The sequence below is a fragment of the Dama dama genome, chromosome 22, assembly GCF_033118175.1.
Source record: "Dama dama isolate Ldn47 chromosome 22, ASM3311817v1, whole genome shotgun sequence".
In the NCBI taxonomy this organism is placed as follows: domain Eukaryota; kingdom Metazoa; phylum Chordata; class Mammalia; order Artiodactyla; family Cervidae; genus Dama; species Dama dama.
The window spans coordinates 44,171,042-44,193,925 of NC_083702.1; the positions used below are offsets into that span (position 1 = coordinate 44,171,042).

At 48.1% G+C, this 22,884-nt stretch overlaps 1 protein-coding gene across 1 annotated transcript; it reads right to left on the bottom strand.

The window, feature by feature from the left end:
- Positions 1 to 1,692: 1,692 nt before the first annotated feature.
- On the bottom strand, positions 1,693 to 13,882 carry LOC133043915 (apolipoprotein L3-like). Its single transcript, XM_061125336.1, has 5 exons — positions 13,859 to 13,882; positions 13,455 to 13,565; positions 8,423 to 8,521; positions 6,968 to 7,094; positions 1,693 to 4,245 (listed from the first exon to the last, which is right to left on the bottom strand). Exons 3-5 carry the CDS (start codon positions 8,451 to 8,453, stop codon positions 3,441 to 3,443), a joined length of 963 nt encoding a protein of 320 aa, XP_060981319.1. The 5' UTR covers positions 8,454 to 8,521; positions 13,455 to 13,565; positions 13,859 to 13,882; the 3' UTR covers positions 1,693 to 3,440.
- Between the last annotated feature and the right edge of the window lie 9,002 nt (positions 13,883 to 22,884).

A 22,884-nucleotide genomic window follows, 5' to 3' on the forward strand; every position in this document is an offset into this window, starting at 1 on the left:
TCCCTGAGATGCAGAACTCAGCTAACCCAGAGGAGCTGTGTCCAGCTGTCATGAAGGTCCTCTGCTGAGAATGCCTAATAGACGCCAACCCATCATGGACTCAATAAACACCAGCTCATGGGAGAGCAGCCACGGGAGCTGCAGACTCAAATCAGGTGAGGACTCAGCAAGGCTTCAACCCAGGGCATGAGCTGAGACCACCCATTTGGAGATCCTAAAGATTCAATAATAATAAAATTGGGCTCCACTTAACCCCAACATCACAAGAGAAGCACCCCAGGATGGCTCCAGCAACCCACCTGCCTGTCCTCGTCCCTTTTTATAGGATCGGTGGGAGTGAGTAGGGAACTTCAGACTGAGCATGTGACCAGAAGGCTTTAGAGTCATCAGAGTTGCTGATGGAGGTGGACCCCAGGGGGCAGAGCACAGGGGATGCCCTCCAGGCCGACAGCACAGGCGACCTCAAGGGAACGGGTCTCGGCCACTCACTGCCAGGCTGCCCTCGTCACAATAGCCAGAGTGAGGAAGGAAGAAAAATAATATAAGAGAAATTCTGCCTATACATACCACAGGCTATTACTCACTTAAAAAAGGAAGCAAGTTCTTTTTTAAAAAATTATTTTAAAAGGAAGAAAATTCAGACACATGCTACAGCTTGGATGTGCCTTGAAGACATTATGTTCAGTGAAATAAAACAGTTACAAGAAACTTATTGTATTTTCTGTTTTTATTAGGTTTGCAGAGTAGGCAAATTGATCAAGACAAAAAGTAGGGTGGTGGTTGTCAGGGGCTGTGGGAGGAGGAGGGGGAGTCACGGTCCAGAGGAGTCTCAGGTTTCAGGAAGAAAGAATAGGGGGATGAATGGTGGTGATGGCTGCACAATATATAAATGTATTTGATACCACTCACCTGTACATTTAAAAATGGTTAAGTGGTAAATTTTATGTTGTGTATATTTTACCACAGGAAGAAAAAAGAAAGAAAAAAATCCTATCACAAAGGACAAATATTGTATGATTCCACTCACATGAGATCCTGAGAGGAGTCAAATTCATAAAAACCAGGGGTACACTGGTGCTTTCCAGGGGTGGAGAGGAGGGAGAATGAGGTATTAGTTTATAATTGGGACAAAGTTTCATTTTTGATGTAAAACATTCTGTGGATGGATGGTGATCCTGGGTGTACAATGATGTGAGTGTCCTTAATACCACTGACCTGTACACTGAAAAGTGGGTAAAATGGTAAATTTGATGATTTTTAAAAATGAAAACAAATTGTTAAAAAGCTGAAACTTTGTGGGAAAACATAGCACCTGAACACTTTACAGTCTGTGAAACACTTTCACACACACCGTCGTGCAAGCTACCTCAGCCCTGTGATGGAAACATTTACTATCTCAATGTCACCTGGGAAAACTAAGGTTCAGACTTGCCCCCAAATGGGGAAACTGGCTGGTCGGTCTGTTTTCTGGACTATGCCATTTCCTTTGAGGAAGAGAAATCCTTAAGCTTTCCAGTCATCTAAAATGTACTTTCCTGTTGGGGTCCTTTAATGGATCAGAACCTGGTGGTCCGGAGTCGAAGATGAGAAAGTGAAAGAGGGAAGGAGGCTAATATTCCCTGGGTTATGCAGCCAGCCTTCACTCTCCAGGGAATCAGTCAGAAAGAGAGAAAGACACGGGGACACAAGCTCTGATGGAACAAGTGTGCTTTATTGAATTCTGTAAGAGTATATATACTGTAATACAAGGTAGATTCTTCAGATAAAGATCAAGAGACTAGACTTTACAAGTTATCAAGGAAGCAAGAAGCAATAGAGGCCATAAGGCCAAAAGGCGATCCATATCAAAAGAGGGTTGTAAACAATCCCTTTCACCAAATGGAAAAGCTAATGAAGGAAATCCTATGCAAGCATCCCATCTCTATGATCTCCATCCTGGGAGAGGCTTGCCTGCTTCTCTCACCTGACATGGACTGATAAGGAACAGAGGGCTCAAGAGAGATAGCAGATAGCACACAGGAATCCTCCTGTTAAACATTCCCTGACACTTTCCTTCCATAAATGCTCCTTGTTAGCTTGAGATGAGTCATAAACATCAATTACCTCTTGTCCAAAGAAGGAAGCTCAAGGCCTGAGTCCCTAGGGGCCACAGGGAGCTGAGTCTGGTGGGGCCAATGGGGACCCTCTGCGACTGGCATCAAATGTCAACTCACTTCTGCAACAGCCCCACCTCAGGGGAAAGCTGCCTGAACTCTTCTTTCACAGAGACTCTGGGGTCCACTCTGCTGTGTCCACATCTCTCCATTTTCCATGAGTGGGGAGAGAATTTGGCTTCATGCAGACATCCTTGATGGGGAAAAATGGAAACAGTGACAGACTTCATTTTCTTGAACTCCAAATCACTGTGGATGGTGACTGCAGCCATGAAATTAAAAGACATTTGCTTCTTGGAAGAAAAGTTATGACCAACCTAGACAGTGTATTAAAAAGCAGAGACGTCACTTTGCCGACAAAGTCCCCTATAGTCAAAACTATGATTTTCCCAGTAGTCATGTACAGATGTGAGAGTTGGACCATAAAGAAGGCTGAGCATTGAAGAATTGATGCTTTTGAACTGTGGTGTTGGAGAAGACTCTTGGGAGTCCCTTGGACAGCAAGGATATCCAACCAGTCCATCCTAAAGGAGATCAGTCCTGAATATTCATTGGAAGGACTGATGCTGAAGCTGAAACTCCAATACTTTGGCCACCTGATGTGAAGAGCTGACTCACTGGAAAAGACCCTGATGCTGGGAAAGATTGAAGGTGGGAGGAGAAGGGGATGACAGAGGATGAGATGGTTGGATGGCATCACTGACTTAATGGACATGTTTGGGTAAACTCCAGGAATTGGTGATGGACAGGGAGGCCTGGCGTACTGCAGCCATGGGGTCACAAAGAGTCAGACACCACTGAGTGACTGAACTCAACTGAACTGAAGAACTTATAAAAAATTAAAACAGGAAAAATATGTTCATAGATACACATAAAATTGAATCATTTTGCTATACACCTGAAGCTAATACAATATTGTAAATCAACTATACTTTAATAAAACATGGAAACAAACAAGTCACTACCCAATGAGTTCAAAGGTGAGTTGATGCTAGCAAAGTAGGGCTAGAGATGGTCACCAGGGGGAAACCCTTCTTGCTGGAATATCAAACCCTGAGGAGGGCGACAGAGGAGCCCCTGCTACTTGTGCTGGATCTCTACAATCCTAACTCTTTGGCTTTCTCCCATTTTCAAAGCTCCCCTATTCCTGGCCTCTCACTGCTCGTCTCCCTGTCTCTCCCTTATTCTGCCCTCTGTGTCTTCTTTAGTCCAAAACAAGTGGTTTCTCCCCATGACCCTGCACATGTGCCTGGTCCCTGCATTGCTCTAGGGGTGGCCAGTCAGGCCCTATTGCAGACTCTCATAGATCCAGGTGAGCTCCTCCAACTTCGTCTCCAGCTCCTGGGCTTTCTGCCTCATGTTCTCAGCCGATGCTGTCTTTGCCCCCTCCTGCAAGTCCTGTGTGTCTTTCACCAAGGAGTACACATCCAGCGCAAAGAATAAACCTGACATGACTCCACTCCCGATGTAGGCTGCTCTTGTTGCTGCCAGAGCTGTGCCTCCGAAATGTCTTCTCACCTGTTGGGAACTTTGGACAGAGACTCGCCCGGGGGTTAGGTAGTGCTGAGCAGTGGCTACTAATTGAGGGTTGCCTCTGGCCACCCTAATGGCACGAATATGACTCCCAAAGTCTTTAACTTCGTAGAGATTCCTTCCATAGGAAATTATTTTGGCTGTATCAAGGAGACTGGCCTGGGTTTCTGCTGATGACATGTTTACATTTTCTACCTCCTTGGTGGACACACCTGTTACAGTAGCTGCTGCTCCCAGCTCTAGTCCAGTGGCTGGGAGTCTGCTGAGGACTTCTGTAAAGGGTGCCAGAACCAGGTCAAGGAAGCCCGGGGCACCAGAAGCAACGCCGGTGGAGGAGGCTACCACATTGGAGATGGTGCAGTTCCTGTGCACCTTGTCAGCATTGTCTGCGAGCTCACAGAGCTTTTTTATGCTCTCCTTTAGCTCCTGTATTACCTGAGGAAACTCCTTCAAAAACCTCTCCTTTTCCTGCTGATAGTTTTGGAGCCTGTCTTGGTCCTCCCTGGCCAAGTCTGTTTGTAGCTTGATCAGATATTCACGTAGTACATCTGCCTCTTCCCTGTAACAGTGAACATTAAAGCCTTAGAAAGACAGTTTGCTTCTCTATGAAGCAGGCTCAACAAGCTCTATCCTGCATAAACCACAGAAATTTTTTTTTGTGTGTGCAATAGACTTTTATTAAAGTATAAAGGAGATAGAGAAAGCTTCTGACATAGACATCAGAAGGGGGTAGAAAGAGCACCCCCTTGCTGCTGTTAGCAATGGAGTTATATACTCTCCAATGAATCCAAAGAATGTCTGGAGGTTGTAAAGACCTCACCAGACCTACTCCCATAATTTACATTTTAAGATAACAGAGTTGGCCAGAAGGATAAACCACAGAGATTTTATTGTAAATCACAAGAATTTTACTAACGTAAAAACTTTGCCAACCTTAAACCCTCATTTGGATATTGTTAGTGCTTCATGTGCTTATTCAAACATGGAATAAATAAGCAAAGGTCATCTTAGGATACCTTTAACTTAAGAGAGATATTTGATAAAGACACCTCAAAGGCAGACCAATACCATCACTTCCAGAATGTGTGTAAAATGGAAACTTCACAGATAAACAAAGAGAAGTGGGATTAGAGAAGAAATCCCTTCATTCAAGGAACTTAGTGTATAGTGAGGAGTCCTCTTGTTCTTTGCTCTTGGCTGCTAGGATGTGGTCCCTAGGCCCCCAAAATATTCTGGCTGATAAGAATGTCCTCATCTGCCTGGGACTTTGGCCTCTGGACAGTCTGACAAGTTGACATGTGATGGGCCTCTGGGTCACGTGGTATCACTTCTGACCTCCGGAGGAGCTGGGCTCTAGGGCAGTAGTCTGACCTCTGGGAGGGGCTGGAGATGACAGGTCAGGATAATTTGTTGTTAAATAGGGTGAGTGTCCCTGGCGGGCAGTGCTCCATGTGTCCTGCCCCACTGAATCCAGGACAGTAACGCATCCGGGGGACAATGAAAGCTTCGTGTGTGAAACCCACCTAGACTCTGCCCTATGGGAAACTGCATCCTTCCCTGTAATAGACCATAACTGGGATCTTGAATCTTTAAGTGAGTCTGTGCATCCTTCTAAGAAGTTCTAGAATCTGAGGGTGGTTGTGGGAACCCCCAAATTTGCCCTTGATGGGAAATATAAGGATACTCCCGGGACTGTGTCCTCATACTTTTCAGATTGGCTAACTGTGCACCTAGAATTTTATTTTTTTTTAATCAAAATTCAGCTAGAAGGACCCTTAATGATCATTTTGCCTGGCTTCTGCTCTCACCCAAGCCTGAACCCTTGGCCTTCTCAGCAGAAGGACACTGTGTCTGTTCACTGCCCGTATTGACTGAGAAGCAGGAGATGTGCTGTGAGTCCTGTTCCCCGTGGCCCCTCCAGCCCACCTCACTGACTCCTGCCCAGGACCCAGCACCCCTGATCTCTCAGGGGTTATAGGCTAATTTCTGACAGCTACATGAGCCTGCACCCCAAGGCCATGTGCAACTTTATGGAACCTCTAAAGATTCAAGAGACGTGAGGAAACACCCATTTGAGACCGGCACTTGCACAGCTGGTAGCGCAAGTGTTTTCCTCTTGGGTGGGGATGTGTGAGGCTACTCGGAATCCCTCAAATGATGCACAATCACAGCCACTCACTGTGACCCTGGAGGGAACCACACGGCCTTCCCACTGTCAGGGCAGCTCCACATAGACTAGAAGAGGGTCCCAGATGGAGTGAGAATTCAGGTCCCAGGCAGGGTATGGAGGACACGGTCACCCAGGGCCCTCTAGCCCAGCTTGAGGGGATCCCACCAGGAAGGGAAGAAATGTCCCCTCTCCAACTCCCGGAACCTCTGTTAGAGTCACAGCCCCTTCAGTTCTGTGTCCTTAAGGCCCACTCTCCTCACTCTAGTCCTGGCCCTGCTGCCCAAGCCTGCCTACTAGTCCTCCAACCTGGACCCTCTGCTCCACCCTGACCCCTGGTCTGACCCTGGTCCAGGTCTCCCTGGGCCTTTGGATGAGATGATTGCACTTGTTTCCCCACCTCTGACCTTGCAGTTCACTCTGAGGCCATCACCACAATCCATCAGATTGAATTGCTATTCCCACTGGACACATAACACATAAAAAACCTGAGACTCAAAGTCTTAAACCCACCGGCCCACAGTTGGGCAGGGCTAGATCCAGGATCCCACCAGGTCCAACCAGTTCCCCTCCAGCCTCTCTGCCTTATTAGCCAGCAGGAACCTGCAGTGTTGATATAATTCCTAAGATGGGGAATGAAAGAGTTCTAGTCGGAATCCCCAGGAACACAAAATGATGTTCGGGTCAGAATTTTCTGACTTGACCCAAAGGAAGTTCTTCTTGGTTCTCATCTCCAGGAAGAAGGTCCCTGATTCTTCCCAACAAGCTTATTTTAAAATTAACATTGATTTAACACCTACTCTCTGACAGCAATCATGAAAAGCACTTGTGTGCATGATCTCAGGGTCCTCACAATAAAACTGAACAGATGATGAAGCAGAAAGTAATTCAGTAACTTGTCCAAGGTCATATAACCTGCCCTTCCTTCCAGGTTTTGTCTCTTCTGACCCAACGTCATTCACTGCCAATAAATAACATGGAGGAAACATTCCACATAGCATCTTGAGGAGGAACATTCTCGACCCCAACCATAGGATCTGCCTGGAGGAAACCAGTCTGGGAGAATCTTCCTGGGGGCATGTTGGTGACATTCCTGGGGTACCTGCATGGTTACCTGGACAAACCGGCCTCAGTCACAAAATTCTCCCAGGGTTTGTCTTCAGTGAGCAGGAATTGCAGTTGTTCCAATGTCACACTCTCCTGGAAATACTCAATGACATCCTCAAAAAAGTTTTGGCTCTCTAGACAGAAAAATAAAAATTGAAGATTCGAATAAACTATGGTGTGATGTAAATGGTATCGAGTATAAGTGGTTAAAGTTCAACTTTCTGACCAGGATTCATCTGGCATGCTGTTGATGGATTTATCTGGGGTCTCAGGGGGACTGTATGCACCAGCCCCAATTCATAAGTTAATGCCCAGACCCACCCACTCTGCAATGACTGTATTAGAAGATAGGGGGCTTTAAGGCAGTAATTAGGTGAAATGAGGCCTTAAGTGTGGGGCCTTAATTCAGTAATACCAGTGTCCTCATTAAATGAAGAGACGTCAGATCTCTTCCACTCTCTCTCTCTTCCCTGAAGTATTAAGTGTTCTTAGGTTTTCTTTTTCTCATGCATCACTAAGGGAGAAATGAACTCAGGGCTCACTGGGAGGGAACCCACAGCACTAGATCTGTGTTGATTGATGAGGGTGGTGTGGGTGGAGGAAATAACCAAGCACCTGGGTGTCTGTGTGGGTGTTTGAGAATGACAGAGCTAGTGCCTGCCTGAGGCAGTCACCTGGTAATCAGGTGTGTATCATGGGAGCACTGGGCAGAGGCCCTAACACTCCACAGGGGAGAGGGGATTCTAGAGAAGGGGAGAGGTTTCTACTTGGAACTAACACATTCCAGGTAGGGGGGACAGCACGACACTAGGCAGGACCTGCTATGTGGTAGGCCACGGCCCAGGCCACGGACACACATTATATTTGGTCCTCATCAAAACATAGGGAAATATTCTTATCATTTTACAGGTTAGGTCAGGTAAGGTGCTCCAGATCTGGGAGGCCTGTGTGGGAGGCAGCAAAGGCCAGATTGGGGTTCAGTTTAGAGTCCGCTGACCCTCAGAGAGCAGCTGGGTGGGCAGCAGGGCGAGTGGTGGAGGAAACAGCCTCTGTGTTGACAGCCCAGGGTCTGGGAGCAGAAGGAGGCTTGGACCAAGGGAGAGGGCAGGAGAAGCTCCAGGGGACCTCCCCTCCCTGTTCCGCCTGGCCTTGGAGACTTCCTCTGCTGTGTCCAGCCCCCTCCATGGGCTGTCCTGGCCTCACTTCTGAGTCATTAGCAGGGGGTCAGAAGGCAGGGGGAGGAAGTTAGCATCTTGGCTGTGGCTCCCTGAGGAGAGGACCAGGAAAGAGGCTGTGGGGACAGACCGCCAAGTGTTAGGGGACTCCCCATTGCCTCTCTGGGGGATGCTTATCCACGCCTTTCTTCGTTCTTGATTACTCAGCAGGTTAATTTGGCCTGGAGGCACCACCCTGAATTCTGGGTCACAAGTAGGAACCTGCCAGAGACAAGGTGGCTGACTACCTGAGTGGTCCCTGGGATCTTTTGAGCTCATGGTGGCAGCAGCAAGGTCTTAGAGATCTCACCCTTCTGTGTGAGGCTGGAAGAAGGTGTCGTTTCACCCTTGGGGAAGAGAAAACAGATTGTGGGCTTGATCACGCGTGAGCAGTGGCTGTAGGGAGCAGCGAGGGGTGTGGTCTCTGGCAGGTTCCCCTGGGACGGCCACCAGTGCCACCAGGGACTTAGCCCAGCATGGTTCTCTGTCCCCTGGGCTCTGCAGATCACTTGTTAAGGAAAGTTACTCATCCTCCCACCGTCCTCCCCAGCCAGAGTCCTGCTCTCCTGTTGGGGCACAAGGAGAGGATAATCAGAGAGGAGACAGCCATCTGCGAAGTTACAGGAGCAATAAAACCAGAGACAGAAGAACAGGTAGGAAGAGAATACTCTGGAAATCACATGAGGTTGGGAACGCTTGTGTTACTAATTGGTTATAGGTGATATTGACCCACTGTCTATGATGTGCAGGCTCCTGAAACTCACCTAAACTCAGGTCAGTCCAATTTTCACATTTCTGCTGGAGCCCGGCCTTGAACCCAAGTCTTTCTGATCCAAATCCCAGGTTTGTGATGACTATGCTCTACTTGCTTTAATGTACAAAAATGTCTATTTGTGGATGCATGTTAATCGGAAAAGGGCTCTTTTTACTGCAAATGATGTCATGCACCCTGTGCTCGAGTCTCTGCCTTGATAAACTTCCCGGTGCTGTAGCTCCCTCAGCCCACATCTTCCTCGCTTCTGCAATAGCCTTTATCCCACAGACCTTTTTTCTGGAGTCCCACCAGCCCCACTCCAATCCCTGCAGCCCTGCCCTGGTCAGCTGAGGACCTGAATGGTGTCTTCTTTGCTGTCCACTCCTGATTGTTGGACTTCAGGCTGTTTTTAATTCTTTATGTAAATAATAGTGCAAAGAACACTGTTCTTGCATAAAACCTTGCCTACATTTAAAATTCTTTGATTAAACTCTTTCTAGAAGTAGAATGACTGGATCCAAGGGTATCAACACGTAACGTTTTTTCATACTTAAGCTACTTTGTTATGCAAAGAAACTGTACAAATTTACATTCACACATATCATATGTGATGGTGTCCATCCTTTGTCTTGCCAGTTCTCTGTTATTTTTTTAAATAGCAGATCTTTATATAGAAAGAATGTCTTTTGGTTCCAGTTGTGACTATCTTGTGTTGGGAGATGAGATAAGAAAGCGTGTTAATTACACTTAGGCAGTATTTTATGAAGGCAAAAGAGTACTTATTTAAGTATTCTTCCTGACACCTGACTGAAATGATAGTAAAGGTCCTTATAGTTACAGTAACAGCTACTTGTGAGAGTGGGTTGTAATTCTGATTTTTCTCTGCACTGGTAGTTACTCTAAGACTTTATAAATTATAATCCATATTGTTCTGATAACCAGGAGGTGTGTACCACCATATCCCCGTTTACAGCTTAGGAAGCTGACACATAGATATTCTGCGATTTGCCCAAGGTCAGAAACCTCGTTCATGAAGAATTGGGTCCCACCCCACTCTCTGGGCTCAAGATCCCATACCCGGCTTTTTCTCACTTTGCTGCTAACAATAATAGTAATTAAAAGCAGGGTTGGTGGTGGCAGGAACTCAGAGTCTTCACACTCCCTCCCTTGGCTGAAAACTATGACTGCTCTTTATTTACCAATTACACCTTTATCCTTGCTCTGGTCTCCCCTCTCCATAGATAGTTACCGACACAATCATTGGTAAAACTGCCCCTGCCATTCTCTACAGCACCCAATCTAGAGTGCCCCAACTTCCTTAGAGTTCCCCCAAACCCCCTATCCTGATATTTGATCCTAGAATCTTTCTATCAGCTTCCCTCTGCAATGCCCAGGGTTCCCCTCAAGAAGAGTAATCATCAGCTTGATTACCAGGGGTATGCCTGTTGGCAGAGGCTGTGGGCACTGACTGTGTGGATGGGAGAGAATTTACACAGACAGGCCCACCTCCAGGCATGTGGGAGAGGAGAGCTGGCTGGTCCCTTGCCTCCTTCTCTGCCTTAAAGCTGTAGGACCCCAGGAGCCAGGGCAGCCAATTGAAACTGGGAAACACAAGGACCAAGAGCCAAGGCAGAGAGAGGAGGAGAGCTTGGGCAGAAAGGGCTGATCCTGGATGATGCCGAACACTTGAAAATGCATTTGGACCCTTGAGCTCATCTTTCTGACCTTCTCTTCCATTCTTGTCCTGGTCCTGACCCTTGACTGGGGCCTCAGCTGGGTGTGGATGCTGGACAGTACTTCCGCTGCTGGATTACTATCTGGGGTGTCTTCCTCTGTTAGCCTCTGACTGGTCACTTCCCGAAAAGCCTATCAGTGGGAGAGAGGAGAACCCTGAAAAGACTGTCCCCACCCAACTATGTGGCCAGATGCTGAGGCCTCCCCTCCATGTGGGCAGAGATTCTCTCCAAACATCTCCCTCCATGTGGCTACAAGTTATCCACCTTGGGCAGGGAAAGGAGGGGTTAGGGCAGGATCAAGTGCAGAGCCCTTAGCCCATCACCAGGCCCTCCTGATGCTCCTCCTCCTGTTCTTCCTCACCCTCCTGACCCCACAGGGCCTGGTCCAGGGGCCTGGAGGACTCCTAGCTCCCTGGACTCTAATCAGAGTCAGTCCAGCTTCCAGGCCTTTGCTCAGGCTGCACCTCCCCCTGCAAGCCTTTACCCACCTGCCTCACCAGCTGAAATGTTACCTGTAATTAGAGTTCCCACTCCAAAGCCTCCTTCCCCTGCTGTCTCTCCCAGTTCCTGTCCAGTCACCCCTGGAATCTTGCACTTTCCTGGTTGCGGGTCTGTTTGTGTGGAGTTCCTGCAGCTCCCAGCACTGGGCAGGCGCCCTGTTTCTTCTCTGCTGCTCCTCCTGCTCCAGGACCTCTGGGTTCCCTCCACCCTTCCGGGCACAGCCTGGCTACAATACGAGGTGTGGGACCCATTACTGGGACATGAAACCACCAACTTTTGAAGACACAGCACCACACTTCTTTTACCTGCAGTTGGGTAATTCCATTTGTTTTCCTTATCTGTCTTGATAAAAGCTCCTTTTGACAGAGAGGGCCATCAGATTTCTGAGTGTTTCCATTTATGGGTGTCCCTTGCTTTCCAAAAGATCACCCTCTGCCCCTAAACTGTGCAGTGAGGCCTACATCCTCTTCACACTATGCCATCTTAGTTTAGGAAAGCTTTTGTAGGAATACTGTACTTTCAGGTGGCAGGAAACACCTGTATTTCCTCATGTTTCCTTACTCCAGCCATGATATTTTTACAGGAGGAGAAAGAGGAAGAGAGAATTGTGGAAAGACATGGGCTCCTGCTAAAATCTGAATAATGCCTTACTGCACTGGAGGCTCCTTTAAAGGCAGAACAAAACAGTGTATTCCTTTTTGATTGCAGTAGGTACCTGTTAAGTAAATCCTGCTTTAAGGAGATAAAGCAGCAGACATGCAGGAAGGAAGGTAGGGAGTCTGGGAGAGCAGGAGAGGAGGAGGAGAAAAAAAAGAAGGAGGGAAGGAAGAAAAAAGGAATAAAAAGAGGAAGAAGAAGAAACAAAAAGCTCTAATCACTTAGTGAAACCTAAAGGGATCTAAAGGTAAACCAGAGTGAAAGTAATGAAAACATTATGCAAAACATACTGGAAAAATACTGCTAACTTGATGAAAACTGTCTCACCAAGACACAAATCCCAGAAACCATTGGAACTCTTAAAAATTAGAAATTGCTAAGGACACTGTAAACCAAATCAAAATGCAAGGGATCTGGAGAAAATGTCTGCAATACTTAGAGAAGATAATGGTGAGTATCCCCAACACAGGGAGAAGCTACAAACCCATATGAGCAGACTGAAACCAGCTTTTAAAACTGGGTAAGAGAACTGAACAAACACTCCCTGGGGAGGTGGCCTGTCCAGGGTCACACAGCTCTCCCTGGGCAGGGTCGAGGCCAAGACCAGGTCTTCTGACACTGGTATGTAAGTAGGGAATGTGATTTTCTTTTCTTTTATGTAAACTGATCAAATTGAACCCTCTGTTTTTATTTTTTTCTTTTTCACTTTTTAGCTGCACTGTTCACTATGTGGGATCTTAATTCCCCAACCAGGGACTGAACCCACAACCCCTTCAGGGGAAGCAGGTCATCTTAACCACTGGACCACCAAGAAAGTCACAGGAATATGATTTTAATAACCCCAAAGTTCCTAAGTTTATCTCTGCCTGTCTAAACACATAGACCTAAGCCTATCCCCTCCTGTTACACTAGTGTGTCTACAGTTTGAATTTTTATCTTTATATTGCAAAACCAGGATCACAATGCCGACGTTGTGTAGTGAGCCCTTTTCACTTCCTCCATCTGGACCATCTTCCCCACACATATTCAAACTTCATGGGCAGCCCTTAGCTGAGGACCCAGAGAATACAGGAAGGCAATGCCCTGACTTTCCCCACTTGGTCTCCTGGCCCTCCCCTCTGTGGCCTCAGTTTCCCTCTAGGACCTGGCCCTGAGCAGGCACTCAGAGACAGGGTGGTGATGAACCTGGATACCTTGTATCTCAAAAGGAACCCTTTCTCCACCCTGGGGGCAGCCACAAGGTGGCCAGGCCATAGGAGAAGAGGCTTTCATTCTCCTGTCCTCTACCCATCTGCTTTCTCCAGATTTCCCAAAGGGCTGAACACCCCCAACACCCTCCTTCCTTCTAGGATCACCGCTCACATCTCAGGAGTCCACATCCTGAGCTGAGCCCACCTGAGCAAGTGTCGGACCTCCCTCTGCACCATTTAGGGACCTCGGGGGTGGGAGGAAGCCCTCAGACACACCTGCCCCCACATCCAGGCTCTGCCCCTGCTTAAGCTGCCCCTCTGGCCATGACCTCATCTCTCTGAGCTTCTGTTTCCTTTTTCTGTCAACTAGTGACAATCATCCTTTTCTCAGACGGTTGTCGTGAGGATGGGGAGATGGGCAGGGTCCTACCCCCTTGCTTACCCAGGAGTCTTCCTCTGGCCGAGTGTGAACAAGATCCAGTTGTTCTCAGCTCTGCAGATGCAGCCACCAGCTGTGCAATAAACAACACACACCCTCTGGGCCCTGCTATACCTGGAGAAGCAAAAGGGAAAGTGAACGCCCTTCCATCTGGGTTGCTCAGATTAAGCAATCACCCTGCTCACCAGGCCCCACCCTGAGCTAATCCCATCCTCCCTGTTGACTGCCTTAGATAACCAAGCCCAGTCCTGTCCTGTGGAGTCCTTCATGGCTGAGCACATTGTGCCCTGGGCTCTGTGAAGGAAGACCTGCCAGCAACAGACTGTGAGGTCCTTTGCCAATAGTGCTCCATCTACTCTGTGGTCTTCTTCCCAGCCCCTCCACCCTCTCCATCCACCCTCACTCACCAGCCTGCCTGCCTTATTCACCTTCGCACTGCCAGCACTTGGCACAGTCCCAGAAGATACCAGCTGCTCACTGCATACTGGTCATACTCCTGCTGCTGATCGGCACACTCATGAGCGTTCCAGGCACTTCCTCCCTCAGATCCTTCTTCCAGAAACACCTGCTCCTACCACTTGGCAAAGTTATGCTCATCTTTCAAAGCCCAATCCTGGCATCACTTTGCCTGAGAAATCATCAGGAAGTCCCCTGCTCTCCTCACATGGTACCTGGGAGAGGGCCCTAAGTCCACCGCTTAGCCATTCTGTGCATGTCACCTACAACCCTGTAGTCTTAGTTCACTTCAGTTCATTCACTCAGTCATGTGTCCAACTCTTTGCAGTCCCATGGATTGCAGCACACCAGGCTTCCCTGTCCATCACCAGCTCCTGGAGCTTGCTCAAACTCATGTCCATTGAGTCGGTGATGTCTGGGTCCCTGTAGTCCTGTCCACGAGGGCAACAAAGACACCAGTGACTTTGGTCCCAGTGGCCCAGGCTGGGTGATCAAGGCCATGTGGATGGATGCAGAGTTCACAGGCAGGGCTGAGAGCACACTGCTCTTTTCTACCTCAACTTGTTTCTGCTTGACAATACGTCTATTTTGGAGGACTTTTATAGGAAGTCCAGAGTCTTAGTGACTTAGAAAAGTCTGCAGAGAAGGTCAACCTTGTTTCCTCTGCCCATGATGACTCTTTTCTGGGGAACCTAAAAGGAAATAGGGTTGGTTCTCTCAGGAGAGCATCAGTTAAGGTGCTCACTTCTTCTCACACTGTCATCTAGCACCTGATTCAGCAGTGAGGGCAGGACGGGGAGGGGGGCAGCACATTGAGTCCCCAAGGTCAGGAGGGGAAGGGGAGGTGGCCTCACAGCATCCCTGGAGCTTCTCCTGCTCTCTCCCTTGGTCTCAGCCTCCTCCTGCTCCCAGGCCCTGGGGCGTCACCACAGAGGCTCTTTCCTCCAGCTCTTGCCCTTGTCCACCCAGCTGCTCTGTGAGGGTCAGCGGACCCTGAACTAAACCCCAGTCTGGCCTTTGCCACGTCCCACCTGTGTGACCTGGAGCTCCTTACCTGACCTCACCTTAAGATGGAAATCATGTTTCCCTATGTGTTCATGAGGGTGAAATCACATGTGTGTCCATGTCCAGGGCCAGTGCCTGCCACACAGTAGGTCCTGCCTAGTGTGCTGCTGTCCCCTCTCCCTGGAATGTGTTAGTTTCAGGTGGAACCCTCTTACTCTAGAATCCTCCCTTCTCCATGCTGTGTTAGGGCATTTTCCCAGTGCTCCCTTATATAAAGACCTGCTTGCCAGGCACCTCAGGCAGATACTGGTCCTATTGATCTCAAGCACCCCTGCAGACACCGAAGTGCTCCATTGTTTACCCCACCCACCTCCCCCGCAATCAATCAATACAGAATTAATTCTGTGGGTTCCCTCCAGGCAAGTTCTAGTTTCTTTTCTCCCTAAGTGATGCAGGAAAAAGGGAAAAATTTAGAAGCCTTCCTGCTGAGTGGGTAGAGAGAGAGATAAAGAAATCTGATGTCTCTTCTAATAAGGGCATGAATCTTCTTGGATTAGGGTTCTGCACTCATGGTCTTACCTAATTACTGCCTTAAAGGCCCTATCTCTTAATACAGTCATTTCAGGGGGAAGGATGGGTCAGGATTTCAACTTATGAATTAGGGGCAGGGGAATGGTCTACCTGCAACCCCAGGTGAATGCGTTAACAGTACCCCAGTGACTTTTTTGCTCAGGAAGGTGAACTTGAACCACTTTATGTGTGTTCTTGTTTGCTCAGTCACTCAGTCGTGTCTAACTCTTTGCAACCTCATGGACTGTAGCCACCAGGCTCCTCTTTTCATGGGATTCTCCAGACAAGAATACTGGAGTGAGCTGCCAGTTCCTCCTCCAGGGGATACTCCAGACCCAGGGATGGAACCCGTGTCTCATGTGTCTCCTGCACTGCAGGCAGATTCTTTACTGCTGAGCCACTTTAAACTCAATACAATTTATGTTACTCCGTAATTTCTTCTAATCTTTTTTCTTTTTCCTCTGTGTAGAGAGCCAAGACGTTATTGACGATCTCATTGAGTATTTCCCGGAGAGAGTGAGCAGGGAAGAACTGCAGTTCCTGCTCACTGAAGACAATGCCTGGGAGAGTTTTGTGGCTGAGGCCAAATTGTCCAGGTAAACCACACAAGTGTGCCAGGAATTTTACCCAGATCCCTTGGGAAGATCACCCCAGGCTAGCTTCCTCCTGGCAGACACACCTCCTCCAGGCAGGATCCTAAGGTTGGGATCCTGGTTATTCTTTTCAAGATCCCATCAGGAATGTTTCCTCTATGTCATTTGCTGTCAGTGAAAGGCCTCAGGTTGAGAAGAGGTGAAACCTGTAAGGAAGGGGCAGGTTATGTGACCTTCAACAAGTTACTGAACTACTTTTGGCCTTAGTTTCTTCATCTGTTCCATTTTATTGTGGAGAAAACTGAGATCATTCGTTCAAAGTGCTTCACATGATGGCTGACATAGAGTAGATCCTCAATTAATGCTAACTATTTAAAAACTTGCTGTGAAGAGATGGGATCAAAGTTCTTTTCCCTAGAGATAAGAACCAAGCTGGACTTCCTTTGGGACAGGTCAGAAAATCCTGCCACCAGCATCACTTTGTGTTGGAAGACCTTTTAGAACTAACACCCAAAAAAGATGTCCTTTTCATGACAGGGGACTGGAATGCAAAAGTAGGAAGTCAAGAAACACCTGGAGTAACATACAAATTTGGCCTTGGAGTACAGAATGAAGCAGGGCAAAGGCTAATAGAGTTATGCCAAGAGAATGCACTGGTCATAGGAAACACCCTGTTTAACAACACAAGAGAAGACTCCACACATGGACATCACCAGGTGGCCAACACAGAAATCAGACTGATTATATTCTTTGCAGTGAAAGATCGAGAAGCTCTATACAGTCAGCAAAAACAAGACTGGGAGCTGACTGTGGCTATTATTGCCTAATTCAGACTTAAATTGAAGAAAGTAGGGAAAACCACTAGACCATTCATGTATGACCTAAATCAAAATGCTTGTGATTATATAGTGGAAGAGAGAAATAAATTTATAGGACTAGATCTGATAGAGTGCCTGATGAACTATGGACAGAGGTTTGTGACATTGTATAGGAGGCAGGGATCAAGACCATCCAAAAGAAAAAGAAATGCAAAAAAGCAAAATTGCTGTCTGAGGAGGCCTTACAAATAGCTGTGAAAAGAAGAGAAGCTAAAGGCAAAGCAGAAAAGGAAAGATATACCCATTTAAATGCAGAGTTCCAAAGAATGTCAAGGAGAGATAAGAAAGCCTTCCTCAGTGATCCCTGCAAAGAAGTAGAGGAAAATAATAGAATGGGAAAGATTAGCGATCTCTTCAAGAAAATTAGGGATACCAAGGGAACTTTTCATGCAAAGATAGGCTCAATAAAGGACAGAAATGGTATGGACCTAACAGAAGCAGAAGATATTAAGAAGAGGTGGCAAGAACACACAGAGGAACTATACAGAAACAATCTTCACAACCCAGATAATCACAGTGGTGTGATCCCTCACCTAGAGCCAGACATCCTGGATGGTGAAGTCAAGTGGGCCTTAGGAAGCATCACTACGAACAAAGCTAGTGGAGGTAATGGGATTCCAGTTGAGCTATTTCAAATATAGGATGTTGGTGCACTCAATATGCCAGAAAATTTGGAGAACATAGCAGTGGGCACAGGACTGGAAAAGGTCCGTTCTCATTCCAGTCCCAAAGAAAGGCAATGCCAAAGAATGTTCAAACTACTGCACAATTGCACTTATCTCACACGCTAGTAAAGTAGTGCTAAAATTCTCCAAGGCAGGCTTCAGCAATATATGAACCGTGAACTTCTAGATGTTGAAGCTGATTTTAGAAAAGGCAGTGGAACAGAGATCAAATGGCCAACATCTGCTGGATCATCGAAAAAGCAAGAGAGTTCCAGAAAAACATCTATTTCTGCTTTATTGACTATGCCAAAGCCTTTGACTGTGTGGATCACAATCAACTGTGGAAAATTCTGCAAGAGATGGGAATACCTGACACCCGACCTGCCCCTTGAGAAACTTGTATTCAGGTCAGGAAGCAACAGTTAGAACTGGATGTGGAACAACAGACTGGTTCCAAATAGGAAAAGGAGTATGTCAGGGCTGTATATTGTCACCCTGCTTATTTAACTTATATGCAGAGTTCATCATGAGAAACTCTGGGCTGGATGAAGCACAAGCTGGAATCAAGATTGCCAGGAGAAATATCAATAACCTCAGATATACAGAGGACACCATCCTTATGGCAGAAAGTGAAGAAGAACTAAAGGGCCTCCTGATGAAAGTGAAAGAGGATAGTGAAAAAGTTGGCTTAAGGCTCAACATTTAGAAAACTAAGAAAATGGCATCCGGTCCCATCACTTCATGGCAGATCGATGGGGAAACAGTGGAAACAGTGGCTGGCTTTATATTTGGGGCTTCAAAATCATTGCCGATGTTGACTGCAGCCATGAAATTAAAAGACGCTTGTTCCTTGGAAGGAAAGTTATGATCAAACTAGACAGCATATTAAAAAGCACAGACATTACTGTGCCAACAAAAGCCCGTCTAGTCAAGGCTATGGTTTTTCCAGTGGTCATGTATGGATTTGAGAGTTGGACTATAAAAAAAGTTGAACACAGAAGAATTGATGGTTTTGAACTGTGGTGTTGGAGAAGATTCTTGAGAATCCCTTGGACTGCAAGGACAGGCAACCATCCATTCTAAAGGAGATCAGTCCTGAATATTCATTGGAAGGACTGATGTTGAAGCTGAAACTCCAATACTTTGGCCACCTCATGGGAAGAGCTGACTCATTTGAAAAGACCCTGATGCTGGGAAAGATTGAGGGCAGGAGGAGAAGGGGATGACAGAGGATGAGATGGCTGGATGGCATCACTGACTCAGTGGACATGAGTTTGAGTAAACTCCAGGAGTTGGTGATGAACAGGGAAGCCTGGCGTACTGTGGTCCATGGGGTCACAAAGTCGGACACGACTGAGCGACTGAACTGAACTGAACTGAATGTTAGTTAATCAGATGGCCTTGGAAGAAGTTGGTGCATTTTGAAGTATTATTGAAATGGAACAGGAGCCTATGGTCCTTGCCCCCCACTCCCCATCCCCGCACCCCCCACTATGTCCTCTGCTGCCTTTAGCCTGTGGCAAACTTAATCAATGAATAAGTTTCATCAGAGAAATGAGAAATTCTGAAACAAAGGAAGACAAAATAAGGAGATAAATAATGTAGTCATTAAGGATTTTCAAGGACCTTTAGTTCTTTCTCAAGGGCTATAGGTCCTATTCTAAGCCTTATCCTGTGAGCTGTCTAACAGATACTAAAACACCAGGTGGAGAAGTTAGCTACATGACGACCAGACTTACACCCAGGACTTGAGCTGCCACAATTCCGAGAAGTGACCACAAAGAAATGGGAACAAGTGCACCCTGGAACTGAAGATTAACTGTGCCTAAAACAACCAAGATGATGCCAGCCAGACCAGTGGTGACCAGTTGAAGATGACTGTTAGAGATGACTCTGCTGTTTCTGCATGTGACGCCACCACCCCCTCAACTCTGTCTATAAATGCTCTCACCTCCTGCTTGTCCGGGGCGTGTGGGGAGACAGGCTGAGGACAGATGTCCGCCACCCTCCCCTGCAGTTGCCAGCATCTGAAATAAAGCAAACTTTCCTTTCCACCAACTTGCCTGTTTACTGGCTTTTGAGTGGCAAGCAGAGGGACCCTCCCATGCATACCTTTTGGTAACATTACCTGAGGCGGGATAAGGGTGAGGGTGGGGCTGGAACTGTCCGCAATCCTAACGTGGAACGATTTACTTCTATGACGAGTCTTTTTTAAGAACCCATGTGGCTGCTGGCCTGTCAGCCAGTCCCCACACTATCTGAGTTGGTCTCTTGTCTTGTGAACTCCATGCACAGAAAGTTCTGGGGCTCTGGGGGCACGTCTCCAGAGTTTTGTTCTAATGTCACCACTTGCCGCAGAGCCCTGCAGCCATAGAGCTTGTGGCAGGGGCCCTGAGAGGAACTCCACGGCCCAGAGCACCAATTGAGGGCAGCCTCTGGACATAGGTCAGGGTTCTCACAGGCAATCAACCCCACCAGGTGATTTCCAGGGCACTTGTTGGAGAACCACTGTCATGGATCATTGGGTTCAGTTGGTACGGCTGTAGCCTGGATACCAGAAGTTCCTCTTTAAACTAGAACTCTTAAATTGAGTGCTTTCTATAGAGCTTCTTTTTTTCCCCATGGTAAGGGAAGAATTGCCCACATTCTGGTGAAATTCTGGAGATTCTGGTGACAGTGGGTAGCTTTGCAGGTCAAGCTCATCTGTGAGATACTGTGCCCCCTCCATGCAGGCCCCCTGGCATTCTTGCCCTGCTGGATGAGGAGTGCTGGTTCTCCAAAGCCACGGGAAAGAGCTTCAAGGAGAACATGGTGCAGGATTAGGACACCCACCCCAAGTTCCAGAAGCCCAAGCAGCTGAAGGACAAAGCAGATTTCTGCATCATCCACTTCACGGGCAATGTGAGGAGTGCACACAAAGGAAGGTGCAGCTGGACCTTCTTGGGAGACAGAGAGACGATTCTATGACCTTGAGCCCTGAGGTGGGGGACAGGTGGGTGGTACTTATTCATCATCACATATTCCATTTTGCTAGAAGCTTGCAGCAGTCCTGTAAGGTGCTCAGACTGTGTATTATTATTAGGTTCATTTTCCAGGTAAGGAAGTGAGATTTGTGCTGAAGGTGCTGGCTCCGGAGTTGTATTGGGGCTCTGTGTCTGTGATATTTTGGGCCAGACAATTCACCTCTCTGAGTCTTGGTTGCCTCACATGGAAATTGGGGGTGACCAGCACTGTATCAGGGAACATGAATGAAATAGTCTTGGGAAGCCTAGCACTGCACTGTCAGTACTCTGTGGCAGGGCCTCTCAGCCTCCACATTGCCCTTCTTGAGGGGTTGAGGCTGGATCCGTCTTTACTCTCCAGGACTGTCCTGTGAATTGTAGGATGTTTAGCAGCAGCCCCGACTCCTCCCCTCCAAGGTCAGTAGTGCAGTCCCTACTTGAAGCAGCCAGTAAGGCCTCCAGACACCACAAACATCTGCAAGGTGTGGCCAGTAAGTGGCTGAGCTGCCGTCACACCTGCTGGCACACCTTGCCCAGTTGGCTTGTTCCTGGGACTTGGCCCTGACCGAGCAGGACTGTCCTGAGTCTGCAGCAGTCCAAGCTTAGACTAAAGCTGGTCCTTCTCAGCATGTTGTGCTGTTGGTACAGAATATCTAGCAGTTGGTTACTCTTGGAGGTGTGATGAGCCAGGCTGTACTCAGTCTCCCCGTCAATGACAACTGGTGACAGGAGACTTATACTGATGCAATGCTGCTCCCAAGCCACCTCGGGCCCTCGGCCACCATCCTCCACGTGGCCCCGCACTGCTTGGCCTCGTGTGCTTGACTCCTCTGGCTCCTTAGTATGTTGAAGCCACTGGTGACTTTCAAATGCCTGTTTAAAGAAACTCCGTTTCTCTAGTTATCTAATGTCACCTGAACCCCCTTGTCCATTGGCACCTTGGTTAGAAATGCACGTGGGCAGAGATGTTTGCAGGTAAGGCCCTTTCAGGGCCAAGGATTTTCTTTCCCTGCAAGTCTGACTCTTCATCTGCCCTGCGCTGCTGAACCCCACCTGCCCACTTTCCTGTCTCCTTTCAGTCTCATTTCCCTCTACCAGGTGAGGGTGCCTACAGCAGTGGGCCCAACCCTAGCTCTAGGCCCACCCTCGACTTTGGCCTTGCTCCAGTGTTCCTTGGTGGCTGGGGTAGCCTCTTGGAGAGGGCTAGCAGCCGGCTCTCCTCCTCTAGATCGAAGCCCTTGAGCTCAACAGCAACCTGTACTGCATCAGCGAGAGCAAGGTCTTCTTCTGGGCCAGCGTGCTGGCCCACCTTGAGGAGGAGCGGGACCTGAAGATCACGGACGTCATCATCGGCTTCCAGGCCTGCTGCAGGGGCTACCTGGCCAGGAGGTGCATCCCGGGATGCCCACCCACAGCTCAGGGCCCCCAGCTGTCCTGTGGTGGAGGCACTGAGGAAGCGGGGCCTGGGCACCCTCACTCAGGCAGGTGTCCCACGGGGATGCCCATGTGCTTTGCCTGCCCCCTGCTTTCAGGATTTCTGCCTGAGGTTTAAAGTGAGCAGGCGGGAGGGGTGACTGTGCTTAGATTTTCCCTGAAGGAAAACCCCTGCTTCCCACTGTTCCTCCCTATACAGCCCCTCCTGTAGGGGTGACTCCCAGAAGATCCCAAGCGCCAGGGAGGAGGCGTCCTTGAGTCCCGGCAGCTCCTGTGGAGTCAGGGGCAGGCTTGTGCAGGTCAGTGGGCAAGACAGCTGAATGTTAACCCCCTGGCCCCTCTGAATCTGTGCTCAGGGGTGTCTGTTCCAGCCTGAACTCTGAACTCTGTGGGCAGAGCGTGAGTGTGTGGTGTTTGGACAAATGGACTTTTGCAAGACATGAGCTGCTGACGTTCTCCTGCCAAATGGAAGTCCCTGAGTTACTGGAAGAAATCCCCTGCCTCTCCCTTCCCCCACTCCACTCCCCCCAACACCTCTTCCTTATCTGCAAAATCAAATTGAATTCCTGGCTTTTATTATGGGTGATTGTAAGACTGAACAGTAGTGTGTGGTCCTCATGAAACAACACTCATCACTCTTATGTCCCTCCCCTAAAATCAGGGAGGAGGTGGCCGTGATGGCCCATGGACTTTTCCTGGGATGAAGCAGCCCTGATGGAAGGTCAAGCAGGCCTCCAGGAGTGGTCAGGGTTCCAGGAAAACTGCAGCCCCTTCTACTTGGGACAAAGCAGAAAAGTCCACCAGCAGTCCAGCTGCAGGACTCTCAGGCT

Bases quoted from the DNA above. Each gene is read 5' to 3' on its own strand.
- LOC133043915 (XM_061125336.1), bottom strand. From the start codon at position 8,453: ATGAGCTCAAAAGATCCCAGGGACCACTCAG. The intron at 7,095-8,422 runs GTAGTCAGCCAC...TTTTCTGTCTAG, and splicing joins AGATCCCAGGGACCACTCAG to AGAGCCAAAACTTTTTTGAG. The intron at 4,246-6,967 runs GTAACCATGCAG...TCACTGTTACAG, and splicing joins ACTGAGGCCGGTTTGTCCAG to GGAAGAGGCAGATGTACTAC.